Source organism: Hyperoodon ampullatus (assembly GCF_949752795.1).
Source record: "Hyperoodon ampullatus genome assembly, chromosome: 4".
In the NCBI taxonomy this organism is placed as follows: domain Eukaryota; kingdom Metazoa; phylum Chordata; class Mammalia; order Artiodactyla; family Ziphiidae; genus Hyperoodon; species Hyperoodon ampullatus.
The window spans coordinates 146,773,883-146,792,865 of record NC_136917.1 but is presented as its reverse complement, the minus strand read 5'-3'; the positions used below and the strand labels follow the sequence as shown (position 1 = coordinate 146,792,865).

The window sequence follows — 18,983 nt, the reverse complement described above, 5'->3', positions numbered from 1 at the left end:
GATGCATTTGGGTTTAAGTCTATTATATTTCTACTTATTTTATAATTGTCCCATTTTTTCTTATTCCTTTTTCCCTCTTTTTCTACAAGCTGTTGACTTAAGTATTTGCTTAGTTTTCCTAAATTTTCTCTACCAGCTTTTTAGCTATATCATTAAAAAATTTAGTGGGTTGCTTTAGGGATTAAATATGTAACCAGAATTTATTAATATACACCTTAATTTATATTATACAGTACCTTAAGTTATTGTTAAGAACTTTACAATAATATAGTTCTACTTACTCCCCTCTCTTTCATTGTACCATATTGGTGGCATATATATTTACTTCTATATATGTTATAAACACCAAAATACATTGTTATTGTACATGCATTCATTGATTGCCTTCAAAAAATAGGAGACAAGAAAAAAGTCTTTCATATTTATTAACAAATACATTCCCCATTTCCAGTGTTCTTCCTTCCTTTATGTAGATATGAGTTTCCATGAGGTACCATTTTCCTTAAGCCTGAAGAATTTACTTTAACATCCTTACAGTGCAGGTCTGCTGGTATCAAATTTCCTCAGCTTTTTTATCTGAAAATATCTTCATTTTGCATTCATTGTTGAGGGATTATTTTTGCTGGATATGGAATTACGGGTTGAAGGTTTTTTCTTTCACTACTCTAAGGATATTCTATTGTCTCCTGGTTTGCATTTCTTTAATCCCATCAGTTGTCATTCTTCTCATTGCTTTCCTCTAGTGTATGTAATATTTTTTTCTTCTCTATGTACTTTAAGGTTTTCTCTTATTCTTTATCTTTATGCAATTTGACAATTTGACATTTGACAATAAGCCTTTGTGTAGTTTTTCTTTGTGTTTTTCCTGTTTGTGAAATTATGTGTATATTATAATTGTATATGTTTATATATTTTTAATCAACTTCAGAAAATGGCCATTGTATGTTCAAAGATTTTTTTTCTGCGCCAATATCTCTTTTCTCTTCTTTTGAATCTTCAGTCACACATATTAGAATTTTTGATATTTTTCCATAGGTCACTGGAGCTCTGTTTATTTTTTTTTCAGACTTTTTACTCTTAGTTTGGATAGTTTCTAGTGTCTTACTTCAAGTTCATTTATATTCTTCTTTATATTTTCTTCTAAAGTCTCCAATCTACTGTTAAGTCCATCCAATACATTTTACATTTTAGAAAAAAGATTTTTCAGATGTAGAACTTCCATCTATTTTTTTTTAAACTAATTTCCATTGCACTGCTTGGCTTCTGTGTTTGTTCACATATCACATCCATATTTTCATTTACATTCTTAAAATATTTATAATTTGTAGAGTTGTTTATTGTCTTTGTCTGCTAATTCCAACATCTGCGTCATTTCTGAGTCTGTTTCTTTTGATTTTTTTTTTCTGATTATGGGTCACATTTTTCTGCTTCTTGACTCTTTGCTTGACATCAAAGATGCTACATTGTTGAAACTCTAAAATTTGTTGTCTTCCTGTAAAGATTAAGGATTTTTTTTCTGGTTGGCAGTTAATTTATTGGATAATCAACTTTATCTTACTAGAATTTCTTTTTAGGCTTTGTTAACTCTTATGTTATGGTTAAAGTATCCCTACAATGAAAGACGTCTTTTCTTTCTGGGTTCTCACCTTAATTTTCAGAGTCTTTAGTGAGGTTTCTCCACTTTGGCAGGTTGAAACTCCAGTCACTTCTAGAAGTGTGAAATTTCCAGAATGTCCAATCAGCTCCCAAACCCCCTGTGCATGGGAAGGCTTGTTTTTGACCAGACCCAAGGAGACACTGAGCTAATTTCTAGAGCTACTTCTGTATGTAGCTTCTTCTACTCCATTATTCTATCCCATAAATTCCAGCTGCTTCTTCAGCCTGAAACTCCAATCTCTGTTTCCTCCACCTAGTGAGACATTTTCCCTCTGTTTAGTGTCCATTTCTTCAAGTTACAGTCAGGAAATATCCCCCAGAAGAAATCTGGGGAGACTGTGTACTATATGTCCACTGCCTGAAAACTTGCTTTATATATTTTTCTAGTTTTATAATTGATTACAGTGGATGGGAAGCATGATACTCTTAATTCCATCATGGTCATAACCAGAAGCAGAACATGGGAAGAAGCAATTCTTATGTTCACATGTCCCTTTGTGATCATCATTGTCCTAAGTACAGAGGAATGGGACCTAGCCTGTGACACAGAACAAAAACAAATTATACAACATAAATATAGGTGCCAAAATGAGGGGTACATGTTAAACATCCTGTTAGCATACATAGATTCACCCCACAATATTTACTGAGTGAGAATTTTGACAGTTGTAGGTTTGGGTCTGTGAAAATTTTTCTAGGTTCTGTATAGCTGAAAATGAAAAGCAATACATGTATTCAGATAGCCGAGATTCTACTGGTACATTTTAGCCCACTGGAATTGAGAGGAAAAGGTTACCAATTAGGGTTGTCAAGAATTTTAAGAAAGAAATCTGACTTGAATGAAAGAGTAGGCTTTGGTGCAGTTGGTCAGGAATAAGAGTCAGGACTTGGTATAGTATATTGTTATTCATGATGGAATGTGTGGAATTAGAGATTCTGGAGTGTTTGGAAAGTCTGGTATATACTTTTAACAGGAGGTGGGGAACCACTGCAGTTTTGTAATGTATAAGGAAGGAATAACATGATGAAGGAAGATTAGACTACCAGAAGTACTCAGAAATAACAGGATAAGTCTTTATCTGCATATGGAAAATTGGAAGCATAATAAAAAATGATCCCATCAAGAGTAGAATTATAGGGACTTCCCTGGTGGTGCAGTGGTTAAGAATTTGCCTGCCAATGCAGGGGACACAGGTTCAATCCTTGGTCCAAGAAGATCCCACATGCCACGGAGCAAGCAAGCCCGTGTGCCACAACTACTGATCCTGCACTCTAGAGCCTGAAAACCATAATTACTGAGCCCACGTGCCAAAACTACTGAAGCCTGAACGCCCTAGAGCCCATGCACCACAACTACTGAAGCTTGTGCACCTAGAGCCCGTGCTCTGCAACAAGAAAAGCCACTGCCATGAGAGCCCGCAACGAACTGTAGCCCCTGCTCACCACAACTAGAGGAAGCCCACACACAGCAGTGAAGACACAACACAGCCAAAAATAAATAAAGAAATTTATTTTTTTAAAAAAAGTAGAAGTATAGAGGATAATGACTTTCAAGAATTACTCAATCAAAACTGTAATTCTCTGGAAATTATTCATTTATAGAGAAACTACAGTGGAGTTAGTTGTCAAACTTGGCACATGTAGAGATCCAGTTTGCTCTAAAGCATATTCCATGAGAGAGATAATGTTGTGGGCCTATGTGCACAAGTGCAATGTTGAAATAAGAATAATTTGATCAGATTCAGCAAAACTAAGAGGGTTTACTGGCAATGATTATTTTTTTTCTGGTGAAGGAAAAAGTAAGAAATGAATTCATGGCTCTAAATTAAAGATACTAAAGGTGTTTTGGTTTCTCTGAAAACTTCAATATGGGAAAATAAGAAATTAAAGCAAGAATTCTGACAAATGAACTTTGGCTTATCTCAGTCATAGAACATATGATTCACTTTTTCTCTTATGGTACCAAGTTATTTGTCTTATTTTGTTTTGTTTTTAACTTGATATTGTTTCAAATCTGATTGTTCTCTAAGATTGAAAATTTAAGTGTTTCCCTGAGAAAGGCACAACCCATATATAAGACAAATCATGTGGCCTGGAAAATAGGACACATAAAAGAAAAGGTCATATCTATTTCAACAGAAAGGACCTCAAGAATTTTGAAACAGAATTAAATTCTCACAGCATTATAGTTATTTGCCACAAATAATATGAACCTAAGTCGATACTTGTTTGAAAATGTGTTGAGAAAGACATTAGAAGATTGCAAAACTGAGTTGTTGGCCAAGTTATGGGTAGTTGGTAAGAGTTAGGTGTCTTGGATGAAAGTTGAAAGGAAAGCACTTATTCTGAGCTTTCAGAATTGAGAAGGGATTGGGATGATGGAGAGAATAGGAGGTTTTGTGAAGGTGGTAACTGATGAGCTGGACCCTGAAGGACAGGTAGAATTGGCTGAGATAGGAAGCTGCCTTTTTTGCAAAGAGAGGATGTAGAGATGGGAAAAGTGGGATATAGTAAAGAAATGTGAGCAAGTTGTGTGAAGGGAATTTGTGGCTTACAGTTAAGTTTGGATTGAAGCTAGATTGTAAAGAACCTCCAATGGAGTCTTTTTCCTCCAGGACAGTGGCTCCAAAAATGTTTCCAGCTCCACCCTACCTTTACCCTCTCTACATGAAACGCCCTCTGATATTTTCTGTTCCATTGTATTCTTCACTGTTTCATTGTTAAAGAATTCTGACATGATCCACTATAGGAATTACATATTCTTTTAAGAGGTCAAAACCAACAGTCAGTAAACGCTGCTCTCGTGAAATTCTTGAAAATGTCTGAGTTGAAGAGTAGAGAAGGAATATGAACTGGATTGGTTGCAGAGAGTGACTAGAGGGGAAGAGACGGGGAAATCTGGCTTGGCTGTTAATTGTGGGCACTAGGGGAAACATTTGTTGAATTAATGAATATAAAGTGAGCAAGGACATTGCAAAACATGTCGAGGAGAAGGAATGAGAGAATGATCTAAGGTGATGAGAGAGAAATGAAGAAATGCATGCAAGACATATGTAGAGGACCAAATAAGATTTTCTAAAAATCCGTCTATGTATATATACTTATATATATATAAATATTGAATTAGTAATAAATAAAATCAAAGCAGATTTATGAAATAAATGTCTCAAAAACTTATTGAAATATTATAAGCAAATCTAAACGACTCAAAACTAAGCCAACCAGCACTGTAATGGAAAAATTCATATAGCCTCAGGAGAAAAGGAAAGAAACGTTTAGCATTTACCATGAGTCAGACATTAATATGTGCAATTTCTCATTTAATCCTCATAACTCTGTCAAACAAATATTGTTGTCCTTGTTCTACGGATAAGGAACTGAGCCTCAGAAGTTAAGTAGTTTTTCCAAAGTCAAAAAACTAGTTGGATCAAAAGCAAACATCTGGAGCCAGGTGTGTCTGATTCCAAAGCTTGGGCTTTATTGATAGTGTAAAATTCTATTTATGAAAAAATATTACAATTATTTTTTAAAAGAATAAGGTGTATTTCATTTTGGTACACAGCAGGACTTTTCAAGCCACTTGTGGTCTCAAAATAACTCTTTTTTTTTTTTTTTTTTTGTGGTACGCGGGCCTCTCACTGTTGTGGCCTCTCCCGTTGCGGAGCACAGGCTCCGGATGCGCAGGCTCAGCAGCCATGGCTCACGGGCCCAGCCGCTCCGCGGCATATGGGATCCTCCCAGACCGGGACACGAACCCGTATCCCCTGCATCGGCAGGCGGACTCTCAACCACTGCGCCACCAGGGAGGCCCTCAAAATAACTCTTTGTAATCCACCCTTGACTATTTACAAAGAATAAATAAGGATTTATAAATAAATGACAGGTAATGTTTTAAAAAATAAATTTTTAATTTAGTTTTAAAGTTGCTGTGATAGTTACGATTAAATGCAAGATTCAGATACACTAAAAATTTAATTAAAAAACAATAAGGATGCTATCTCAAGAACAGATGGGAAACTGTCCATTTCTTTAATCATCTCCTCTCCCAGCTGATTCCACATGGGGAAACAAACAAGTCACATATCATATTAATTCAAAACTCCAACATGAGCAGTGCTATAAACCTTGCCCAGAGCTGGGATTTCAATGAAAAGACAATAGATTTAATGGTAAACATGGAATAATAACTAAACTAGCAATTTCAAGAAAAAACACACAGTAAAATGCATGTATTTCAGTAATAGCTCAAATTTTTCATTAATATTTTAATGTCAGATCACTTTCAAGTGGGATGCTTTAGGAACTGAAAAAAATTATCATGCTCTTTTTGTGAAATGAAAGATGTTGCCTTAATTTTGTAGTGTCTGTTCTTCATTTATCTAAATTCTGTATAAAAACTTCTTCTCCAAAATACCACATTGGCAGACAGGGAGCTGGGTTCCAAAGACAAACACTACAAATAACTATTTGAAGCAAACAACAAACAACAACCAAACAGCTCCTACAGGTGGGCACAGAAATATTTTGCTCTGACATGGGAATAATAGCACATATCTATGGATGGTTTATGAGCTCAGGCATTCTCTTCTGGTGCAGCTGTGGAATTTGATGCACCCTCATCTACATCCTTCCCCAAAAGCAATTTTCTCAGCAGTCTAGAAAACATTGGTTTCTATCCCCCAGGCTTTATAGACTGAAATTAAAACTTGGAACTTCTTAATAAATGTGTAAAACTAGTCTTCAGTTTAAATATACTACTGGGATGACAAGCAGCAGGAGTGTCTTAGAGGTCATTTCCAGTCAGGTATTCATCCCTTAGAAGCATTTTCAAGGATGACTTATTTCCAATGGATAAAGGTTTATTAGATATATTCCCCAAAGCTATAGAGGCTGTTTAGAATCTTATAGTCTTCCGAATTTGGATAACTGTAATGTGAGACATATCAAATGCATCAGGCTCCAATTCTGTTGGCAATAAATCTCCCTCAGAATCCCCATTGTATTTAGTTATGCCTGCTGTGTTGGGTGTGAGGAAACTCATGGGATAGGAGATTTCAAAGTTAAGTAAAGCCAACAGTGAAATAGTACTAAACTTTTAGCCAATCAGGACACATGGATCAATTTCAGATTAATCTTAAAAGACATTTCTTCTATTAGGACATTACTGTTACTATTCTTACAGTTTAAAAGAATCATAATTTGATGTATCCAAGGTTTTGGGGGGAAAATTCCTTATATTTGTGACATACATATATATACTATTATATATGTATGTAATTTTTCCCATTATTCTATCTAAACTTGTAGAAATTATTAAAGGAAAATTTTTCTTACCATTGTTAAAGACCATAAGGAAGACTTTATTTAAGGGACTACTGCAGTGATGTTTTGCAGTAGGGGATAGAGTTTGGGCTCAATTCTGAATACAACAAGGAAAAGTGGGGATTTACAGCCAAGGAGCAGGGTTGGGTCTTTGGGTGGAAAACTACTAAGAGGAAACAGCAGGGCTGGAGGCTAAACTGACTTGACAGGATCCTTGCTGAAGACAGGCCAGAATGATCAGCTATCAGGGTGAGGGATGAGGTGTTAGATCAGATATAGGTGGGGGTTTTCACTAAACTGATCCAGCAGGATTTTTGCTAAAACTTGACAAAGGGGCCAAGGACAGAGTTCAAGGTGGGACCTCAGAGGGAAGAGGGCTCAGAGGAGGCTGACTCGGGTTTGGGCAAAGTGAGAGTCTTTCTCAAAATACAATTTAAAATATTACCTGGAAGGCAAAACTGACCAGAAAAGCAGCTCATTAAATATTCACCTCTCAAAACAATATAAAGATGTGAAATACCCTAAATGTTAGTTCTGTCACCACCACCGACAAAACTTGAATGCTTGCTGCGGGTCAGGACCTATACCAGCTCTGGGATTAAAAGATGAATAAGACCTATTCTGTCCCTGTCTGCGTAGCCCATACAATGTAGCAATTAAAACTGGCCATTAGAGTAGGACCTTCCATAGGTTTCTTTAAGAGACAAACAGGAAGAAAAGAATTCCCTTTCCATCAAGACTCTTTCTTTCTCTTTCTGCTTGTCCAAGAACCCCTTGCTCAGTCCACTAGCTTCCCTGCTTCGCCCCTCCGCACCCCACTCCTGCTAACTTAGCGCTCTTGAAGGTCCGCACCGCCGTCTCCGGCCTTCGAAGCCCACTGCGCTTGCGCACATCCGGGTCTTACCCACCAGCAGGGGGCAAGTCACGATTTTCTATCCTCCTCCGCTGGGCGCTGGCGCCCTTCTTCTCCCAGCCTTCTCCCTTAGCTCTGGCCTGGAGACGCTTCCTTAGCAACGGGTCGCCCTTGGCAACAGGAGGACGCGGGCGGGCCGACCGGGTTTCCCGCGCGTTCCTGGCACCTGCCTGCGGTGGGAGGCGCAGGCCGAGCCATGTCGGAGATCCTGTGCCAGTGGCTCAACCAGGAGTTGAAGGTGTCCCAGACCGTGAGTGAGTGTCACAGCCTGGGGAGAGCGGGCCGGGGTTGAGGGGGGCGCGGAGCCTGGAGCGCGGCGCGCTGATGGAAGGTGGCGGCGGGGCAGGTGCTAGCTGCCCGCTCCAGCTCACCTCAGCCGCTGCAGGGCTTCTCCCGCCTCCGCTCTGCCGCTCAAAGGTATCCATCATCACGGTGGTCCCAATCCCGCAGGTTCTGACCTACCGTGGTGCTCAGCCATCAGAGGCTTCAGGGAGGGCTCCCTTGCTCCTTTGGAGAGAAAAATTTTCTGGACTCTATCGTCTGGCCCTGACATTGCTCCTTTCACACTCAAGCGTGGTGTGGTACTAAGCCAACGAAATATGAAGCCTGAAAGCCAGCTACCGCGCTACTAAATGTGTGCCCCTGGACAAGTGACAATACCTTCTCCTTCTTCCAGTGTGTTTCCTTCAGTATAAAATAGACCCAGTCATACCTGCCATACCTAACTGCCTCGCAGGAGAGGAGGGTGTGTGAAATGAGTTAATGCAGAATATGTTAACTTTTACAAATTTCAGCAGTCTTAGCTCAAATGTACACATTAGCTGCTTCTGACCACTTTTCACTCTTGCCAAAGCTGACCTTCTTCACTAACCTGATTTTACCCAAGCCATGAAGTTGCCGCCCCAAGTTTCTAAATCTCACAACCACAGAGGCAGTTTTGCATGTTGGCACCTTCTGTGACAGCCAAAATTCCAGAATAGCACTACACCCCCATTCAACTTCTTTCTGTTGTCTCTTAAGCAGTTCATTTTCCAGCTGGTACGGCTTTTGCTCAAAGCAAGAGGTTTTCAGGCCGAATCATTTCAGTCTGTTTTTCCCAGAAGCATCCTTGCATAATGCCAACTTGCTACCAGAGGGGCAATAGTGCCAACTCAACCTTAAGTCTTAAGTCATCCACAGAATATGCTAGATCAGTAGTGTCTCTGCAGCCACACAGTATTTGTTATCAGCGTTTAAGTTCTTTAACTTTGGAGCTTCTCCAGTTGCCTTTCTTGAGGCATAAAACCCGGATTTTTTCTTTGCCAAACCACCACCGACACATGCCCTGGGAACCACAGTAATTTTTTTCCCCAGGATTCTATGATCATCCCATGTGTCTCTGACTGTTCCTCACCTAAAATACGATGCTGATCTCAGGATGACGTTTAACATTTTTCTTTTCATATTTCTTTCTCACCATAGGAGCCAAAATGTAATAACATGCCCTTAAGATATACTCTTCCGAAGATAAGCAGTTACAAATTGCTGAGTTTAATTTGGTTTATTTACTTGATTAATAAAAACTGCACCTTTTGCTCAAGTCCCTAAGACTCTGTTGTATATTGAAACCCTTGAGAAAAGTAAATAAAATTCATAAGGAATATATAAAAACAGTAGTATGCCCTTCTAATTGTAATCAGTTTTGGAATTTTGGTTTTGAGAGGAAGAGGAAGAATTACTTCATTCCGTGAATATTAAAAGACTGGAGACTTTTTAAGTAAGAATTTAAGTAACATAAACTATAAATGGAAAATTCCCAGTGTTTGCTTTCCCGAAGCACAACACTGGAAGCTGTTAGCAGAGACAGCTGCAGTATTCTGCATCTCCCATTCACTAGCAATATATATTCATTTTTTGATCCCAATTGCTAAGAGAAGCCTAAAAAGAGAGAGACAATCCCCTAAGTAGCCAAATTCCATATTGTAAAAGGCTTTTCTGACTATAGGGCACACATTCAACTGTGTTTGGAAACAAACAAGATAGGATTTGTGCACCTAAGAAGCACACTGCCAGTTGATTTCTGTCATTAGATAAGCCATCCTATGTTGTACAATGGAAGACTTAGAATGGTTTAGAGGAACTCTCATGGAAGGACTGTTAAGTGGATACAACCTCTGGGGAAAGTAATTGGGCAATTGCTGGATAAGGGTCCTGTTAAGAGCAAAGATTTGGAGGCCAGACTGTTTAGGTTGAAGTCACTTATTCACACTTACTAGCTAGTGACCTTGGGCAATTTATTTACCTAAATTTTATGATATTCAAAATAGAGGTAATAATAATATCGCATTGAGTTGTGTCAAGACTAAATGAGATAATAAATGTAAAACATTTAGAATAGTCCCTGAGACATAGTAATGCCAAATCTTACTTTACAGAAACTATCATACAAAAATAAAATCACCAATATGTAAGGACATTTGAACAAGGATGTTTATTGCTACATGGATTGTAGGGGCAAAAAGAAAAAAAAATGGAAACAGTTTGAATACCCTTCAGTAGAAGAACACTTGGGTAGATGATGCTCTGGATTGTTATGCAGTTGTTAGAACAAATGAGTTAGTTGCTATAACTTTTGACCTAAAGAATGCTCAAATAAAACACAAAAGTTATAGCTTATTGTAACCAGTATAATTTCATTGTTGCATGAGGATATGTGAGAGAAAAGTGTGGAGAGGCAAATACTGGGCTGTTGACATACACCGGACTCTTCATTTTGTGGTTTGTGTAAGCATAGAGAGAAGTGTGGAAGGATATAAACCAGTGTATTGGTATTGGTTACCCCGGGAAAGAAGATTGCTGGCTTTTTTTTTATACATCTGTGTTATTGGCTTTTTGCTTGTATTGCCTTTATAATTTGAAAGGAAAATACAATATAGCCTTACAAATATAAAATCAAAGAAATAGATCAAACATCACATGATGAAATAGGAGAAAAAGAGGTTTAACATTTTGGTTGAAATATAGTAAGTATCTTAAAGTATTGGAGGGTTACATAAGAGATATTTTCTCTAATAAAGTTTATAAATGGAAGAAGAATAATTATAAAAGTTACCCCTTCTTGAGCACTTAGGTACTTACACCAGGTGGTGTGCTAAGCCTTTTACATAGGTTTTCTTTTTTAATCTTTAAAAAAGCTCTAAGAGGCATTGTCCCAGTTGTACAGATGAGTAACAGAGGCTGAGTGAGCTTGGTAATTTGTTCAGGGTCACCCATCTAGTAGGTCCTAGAACTAGAATTTGAAGGTAGATCTTTGGCTAGTGCTCTTATGCACTGTATTACATATTAGAGTTTATGCTTAGGGAATATATATTTTTTTTAAAATTTACCCTCCCAAGTGTATTCATTTGAGCTCCTTTTAATGAGGATTATTGTTCAATTTGAAATCACAAGCAGTGCAGAAATTCAACCACCCAGGCATGTTGTAACTTCACAGGGCATAACCTAATTCCTAGATGCTTAGATGGCAAAGGTGGATTCATTGATGTTTTAAAAAAGTGGTTCAGTCCATATGTTGCTTGCTGGCACAAAGAAAACAGAATGAGAATGCCAAGTGAATGCGTTGCTGTCATTGGAGAGGTACCTAAAGCCGATTGATTTCTGGATTATTCTGAAAGGTAGAAGTCAATTTGGATAAAGCATCTCATGTTGAATTTTGTGTTGTCTGGACTACCCTGAATATCAGCAGTAAGAAAATGAATTTCAATGATCCTCAGTTGAGAATAGTCTCCCTCCACTTAATGAGGTTTCTGGGAGTCACCAGAGGCTTGATTAGTGTCAACACCTGACACTACATCTATGACAACATCTATGTTACTAAAGCTAAGGATCTCCAGTGAGTTAAGTTTAACAAAACCATTTGTCCTGGAAAATAATGCTTAGACGTGTATGTTAATGAAATGTCTTAAAATACAAAAAGTTGTTCAACACAAAATCACATCTGAAATTCAAGCAATTATTTTTATAACAAAAATAAGCAATATAGAATAATGTTACTAAGAGATCTGCTGTAAAATTCTTTACAAACTCTCAGTTATTTTCAAGAATAAGCATTGCCTCTGTTTTACAAAACGCCTGTGAATACACTGTAAGAGGAAACTGGCATCAGAATGTCATAACTAAACATTCTCCACAAATAAGTAGAAGCATTTGAATTCCATGTACCAAACAGATCAGATTCTTTGTAAAAATGGATGTATAAGACAGCCCATATTATTTTGGATTCTGGATGGAGATATATTGAAAATTGTAAATACCTTATTATGCATATTTTTATTGTTTCAATAGTCTTAAACATTATTATCAATAGTAACAAGGAACCAATAAAGAGAAAACTGAGTTAAGAAAGTTTAGTATCCCTGTCTTGATTTTGTAGTAGCCAAATTATAAATAATGATCTCTAGTCCCAATTTTATACCCTGAGAAGTGATAATAGTAATTGCTATATATTTGGGAGGGTATCTAATGAGATTGCAGATGGAAAATATCTACCACAGTGCCTATCATCTATACTAGAGCTAGATACTCAAATATTATTTCAACCACTTTTTGGCCTCTCACTTTAGAAGTATGTCTATTATAGTGTCTGTCACATAACAGGCACTTAGTAAATAATTGTTTATTACATGAGAATGTATGAGTGAGACAAAAGTAGGGTAAAGTATTGTTTTTGACAGAACTTTATGGATTTGTTCATCTTGAAAAGGTCACCCTGGGTGCTTTGATCCTCACCTTTGTGATTTCAGAAGCTCTGCTTTATTACTTAAAGCAACTTCTTAGGAATTGTCACATGCGAACAGAAATTACATTCTGTTGATTTTATCAGCTACAGTACCAATTCATCATGTGGAAAAGGACAGCGGAATAACGTATACTGGCAAAGGAAAGTAATGCAAGTCTTGGTGGGCTGGTACACTCAGGAGGAGACCAAATTTATAGATCAAATTGCTCCTTGACAGTTAGAAATTAGACATTACCAAAAGAATCCTCAAATCAAGCTAATACTTGATGTGTTTTACTTTTCTGCTCTAGAGATATTTTATCTAGATATCAGTGAGTGGTTAGATTCAATTAGATTAAGTTAGATTAGATTAAAGTCAGATTCCCTCCTCCTTCTCTTCCCCCAGTGCTTGGGGAGATCATACTGTTCAGTGATATTTTCCAGTGTTACTACTACTACAAAAGCTTCTAAAATTATAATATTTGTGTATTTTTCTTCCATTGCAACATATCTCTATTCTGAATAAGTTTAACTAATACATTTCAAGATTATCATTTACATGATGAGTAAAAAATTTAAATAGATAAATTATTGTGAGTTTTAAGAGATGGCCTACATTCCTTGTTAATTGGGTTTATAAGTGGGTTTCCATAGGTGGCTAAGTTTGTCCTTTTGTACTAAATCTCAGTAGTTTTTGTTTTAGAGAGTGACTTTTTCTACTGATGTCCCAAATTTTAGGGACATCCTTAATTTGGACCCCCTTGTGCACTGACTAACTAACCCCTTGTGCACTAACTATACTTAATCTGGGTTCCCTGTACACTCACTAAAGGTCTTATGTCCACATTTTTTCAAAAGTACCAAATTTTATTTTAAGAAAAAAATAGAGATATCAAAAAATCCTATTGAATATTTATTTATATACCATATTTTATAATGTATTGTAGTGACCTTTTATTAGCCTGTGACCTTACCATATCATAGAGACATAAAATTTTAGATCTGAAAAAGAATCTTAGACATCATTTAATTCTTCTTTGGCACATGAGGAAATCAAATCAGATATGTGTAGAGATTTGTTTAGGGTTATACAACTAGGTAGTGGAAAGTTAGTAGCAGATTCTGAGTACGCTGACTTTTAGTTCATTCCTCTTTTCCCCAGGTATTATTAAACCACACATTTTCTCATACTTTAGCCTTTCAGGGTCATTAGGAAATACATGGTTTGTCATGTAATGTAACAAATTATTTGATATTTCCTGGTTAGTTCAGCAGCATTTTCCTTGATTGAAATTTGGCCTCTGCTGACTAGAAATTGAGACAGCAAATCTAATAATGGAAGACTGTTGTATAAATCAATGTCAAAATTTTAAGATATGAAGTTCCAAGAATGCCACCCCAAATTTTAACCATTAAAGAAGGTTATATAATATAGCAATTGAGATTTTTGTTTCAGATAGTAAATCTTGAGAATTATGGTGAAGTCTTCAAAGGAGAAAAGTATAAAAATGGATCATCCTATTCTGGTACTGGGAGAAAAGAAATTGTCAATGTCCTCCAGCCAAAGAGCACAGGATACACCTGTAGTTGAACAAAATTGAGTTTACTGACTTGTTGTAACACATACCATGAGGAACTGTGGGGCATCTCAAGAAGAGGATGTTAGGCCTTATAACATTTGGGTTTGTGTTAGGTGTTTTTTGGGGAGGGCTCAAGGAAGCAGCGCTTTGCTCTGAATTGGAACTGGTAAAGGGAGCATAGACAACTCTATGATTGGATATCTTAATAAAACTTATCTAGGAAGTGGGGAGAGCAAAGCAAGGAAAAAGAAAAAGCAGCAGCCACTCATATCAGTCAGAATAGGGGGATGATATTTGATCATTTTTTGTGTTTTGGCCAATACTGTTTCGGGTTGAGTTCAGACATGATTACAGAGAGTTTTTGTTTTTGTCTTAATCCATCAGGGTCACTGAGTAGCCTTGTCTGGTGTTGGTGTGATGTGGAATTGTTATGTTCAGCAGAAGGCCGAGGTCTAGCTGTGAGTGCTGGGCCAACTCCTAGCAACACCAGGGCCTAACTGGGCCAGGCCAGTACCCAGCCACCAGCAGCTGCTTTTCTCTCTCTCAAATGAAAGTAAATTTGCTTGGCTTTTAAAATGTGGTTGATAACCTAGGCTAGGTCTTTGATCTTCTAGTGAAGGAGGAGTAAAGGACACTTAGCCTAGAATGTGTAGGTCTATAGCCCCTTGTCTACAATCCGCAAATCCCCAAATCTCTTTAGTCATTTGGTGGCAAAACTTGACCAGAAATGCTGTGAGGCTACGTTTTATCTTTATTTCTCCCACTCAGATGGTTTGCTGTAAAGATTAACTATGTCTGATTACATGTGCTTCCCCAGACTGGAGAGAGTGTTATAGCTTATCTGGCCCCAAGAGTAGGCCTGTATCTGAATTTAAGGATAGAGTCAAATATTTGTTCTCTGAGTACTGAGTTACCTTTAAATAAAGATGTTTGTACTGTAGTCATTGAGGATCTATTACTGAGCTTAACAATCGTGTAATTGATATAACCTGTTGTCTTAGATTAGGAGGCAGTAATAATAACAATAAAATGATCAGTGAGCACTTACTATATGCCAGGAATTATGCTACGCACTTTACATGCAATTATCTCATTTAATTCTCACGCCAACTCTCAGGAGGTAGACGCCATCACTCTTTTAAAGACAGGACACTGAGGCTGTGTAACTATCCAAAGTCCCGGGGCTTATAAATGGTCAAAGAGTCAAACTAGAGAATATTTCTCCAGAGCCTGTGCTCTCCTCATTACCATTTGGAATGTAGAAGGCTTATCTTCTTTTGTGCTTTCTCCAGCTGGCTCAGGTGGAGAAACACATAGACCGTTTGGCCCTCTGTCCCAGCCTAAGGTAGACAAAGGCCCACATCAAAGATTTCAGCAAATGAAAACATTAGTGATGGGGATCAGATCTGAGGCTTGGAAGACTGGAGGCATGGCTGAGTGACTGCTGAACAATGTTTCCCAGATGTAGATCATTTTAGAGCTCAGGGTGAAGAACGTCACTGGGCTCCCATGGTTCATGTATTTCTCATATTCTGCATTGCTCCTTATCCTAGAGTCAACCCACCTCTTCTTTCCTGTACGTAATTCCAGTTGTGAGAGCAAATTAACTTACAGAGGTGGCCGTCATGAAGTTAGTCATGGTATTCCGGAACGTTTACTGGGAAGGAAAATTTGATAAACCAAAGGGGAAAAAATCATCTTTCCTCTGAGTTTTCTTTTTTCCTTACTGTTTCCCTCACCTCTCCTCTCTCCATTTCTCTTTCTCTCTCTGGCTTCTTATCTTCCTTTCCACACTTTTTAATCTACACATTCCTGGCTTATCTGCTTTTTCTTCATCTGATTTCTTGCATGTATTCTTCTTTGTTCTCCTCTTTCATTTTTTCTATGTGTTTTCTCTGTTACTTTTGCTGTTTGCTATAGCTCTTCACTCATTATTGTCTTCTATGCTCCTGTGGTGCAAAAAAAGAAAAAAAAAATCTGAAAGTGTCTAATACACACAGAGCTGCAGACACACGCTTTCATACTTATTTATAGTAAACTACTTGACAGTGAAATAATGTGTTTACTGTTCTTCTTTGACCTTTATATCCAAAATGCCCCTATTTTAACCATATCCGAATTGCCTTATTAATAAGTCCTGCCACTTCAAAGGAAGTGAATTATGATTTTATTTTTCTAGTGACTTTTTGTAGCAAAGAGTTTGCTACAGACCATTTGCCTGATAAATTGAGAGTGATGGACTAGGATACAGTTATTCCCCAGTTATTCACAGGCTAGATTTCAGGTCTTCAGTCAACAGGAACAATAGGCAAAGTGCAAAATCCAGTGAGAGTGGGGGAATGAGACCACCCAAAGGCGACATAGCAGTAGCCCCTGAATACAAAATAATAGTCTTTAGATTTTTAGTAGGAATCCATAATCTGACAATGACTGTATGTCCAATGGCACTTCAGAAAGCTAAGAATAGGGACGGGCTATAGAAGAGAAAAAGGAAAGAAGCAGAAAGGAGAAAGCAACAGACAGAAGAGGTGCAAGGCACAGCCAGAGCAGCCCAGATAGCACAGTGAGGACAGTGGTGGCAGCCGAAAACCAGGGAACAGCGTTGGAGGCCAGCAGTGGTGAGTCTCTGAGGAAAGGAGAAATCTGCAGTGACTCAGCAGGAGGAGATGGCACACCTCTGCCTTTTGGGGGCAGAAGGAGCTATTTGGATTTCAGTTGCTTCCAAGACTACTGCTGTATGATGCCAGAAGGCAGTCAATAGATTCTAGTACTAGATAGCTTAGGGGCTCACCCCAAGTAAACAGAATCAGTGAGAATAGTTGACATCTTTTTAAACTACTTTATAATTATATTGATTTAGCCTAAGAATTGGGGTATTACTGAGTATAAACTACTTTGAGAACAGATATTAGGAAAGCTTTGGACAAAATTGTGGGCTGGTGTCAAATATGCAAGAGTCTTATAATAATGTGAAGTCTTCTGAGTAAGGTCTCTGTACAGTGGCCTTTATGGAGCAACTCAACTCACCTCCCTGCAACCATGCACCAAGCATCAGTTCTACAAATCATGAAGAAATTATTTTTTCTTCATTTTCAGATAGCCACCTTATTACTAGTCAAATAGATACAAGAGGATAATTCAGGATGAATGAGTTTGCAATACTGTGATAATATATAATATTTTATAGATATTTAGTATTGCTATTGCCTAAAGGACTCTGATAGAAATACATTGAAGATTTTTGGACGATTTTGAAGTCATTTGAGAGATGATGGCTTTGTCCTATGATAATATAATTTATTTTATGTATAGACTTTGTATATCATTCTTGAATACCATGTAACCCTATATCCTTCACTTCATAAGAAAAATACAAGGGGCCCCAAGCTAAGGACATTTTTAAAGAAAGCAAATTCTGTTTAACACTTAATTTCTTTTTCTGCGCTCATCATTATGTGCATACTATGTGGCAGGCATGGTATCAAGGCATTCTCATACATTACCTTTAATCTTTAAAATAGCCCTCCAAGATAGATATAGATATGCTGAGGGGACAGAAACTCGGGAAGCTTAAGCAGCTTGGAAGAGGTTGCACAGCTAGTAAAAGGCAGAGCCGAGATTCCTGCATAGATATCTCTGGCTCCAAAGTCTGTCTTCCTCTGGGCTGTCTCCATCATTGCACAGAACACCAACTAGACTGGAGTAAACCCTGGAGCCAACAAGGAAAAGCTTGATTATGTTCAGCAGGCTTTATTTAAGAAGCTGCAGATGATTTCTGTAAAATTTCCATTGCAAGATGGTTAAAATTAAGTTTTGAGGTTTAAAGATGTTAGATTGTACCTTACCTGGCCAGAATATGAAATCATCATCCACAGGTTTTACTGATAACTAAGGTATTAGAGTATAATTTTATAAAATATATTGAGGGTTTGTTTTTATGTTCTTTAAATCTTTATTGGAGTATAATTGCTTTACAATGGTGTGTTAGTTTCTGCTTTATAACAAAGTGAATCAGTTATACATATACATATGTTCCCATATCTCTTCCCTCTTGCATCTCCCTCCCTCCCAGCCTCCCTATCCCACCCCTCTAGTTGGTCACAAAGCACCGAGCTGATTTCCCTGTGCTTGTTTTTAGATCTAAGGTTATATGTTTTATCGGTTGTGTTTTGTTTGGTTTGATCAAAAGTTGTCTTTTCCTTCAAAATGTCTTATGTTATCAACTACTGATCTACATTTATTCAGGGGTCTTTATAAGATGTCTACTGTTAAACTGCAATATTTTCATTTGGTTATTACAAGATGTTTTTAGAAGTATTTTCATGGCATTTTGAGTTCAAGTTAAATTATGAAGTTTTACTCTCTGTGTACATAATGAAAATATATAAACTCTATGTACAACATTATATTTACTTTTTTAATCTCTACGTTCTAAAATTCAGGTCCCAAGTCATTTGCAAAGGCATTTTCCAATGGCTATCTAATTGGAGAAGTTTTGCACAAGTTTGCACTTCAGGATGATTTTGCAGAATTTTCAGAAAGCAGGTTAGTGAGATTATTCCTTACTTTAAAAAAGGTCAATTCCTTTGGCATTTGGATGGTTTTAGCCCAAAGTTAACATTAAAGAATCATTTACCACAAGATTCCCCTAAACCAGACAAGCATCCATTGGTATGGAAATTGCTGCTTCCTCACATATACATATTTCATTGTCCCAGGAGTACAAAGGAGACAAAGTTATAAGGTTGCAGCAAGC

The 18,983-nt window shown here is 37.5% G+C and overlaps 1 protein-coding gene across 1 annotated transcript in view; it reads left to right on the top strand.

The window, feature by feature from the left end:
• Window positions 1-8,087: 8,087 nt before the first annotated feature.
• SPEF2 (sperm flagellar 2) overlaps window positions 8,088-18,983 on the top strand; it is a gene marked incomplete at both ends in the record, with an annotated part of 167,901 nt that continues 157,005 nt past the window's right edge. Inside the window, 2 exons of the mRNA XM_079702960.1 lie at window positions 8,088-8,145; window positions 18,670-18,772. Coding sequence (XP_079559086.1) covers window positions 8,088-8,145; window positions 18,670-18,772 — 161 coding nt within the window. The remainder of the gene's footprint in view (window positions 8,146-18,669; window positions 18,773-18,983) is intronic.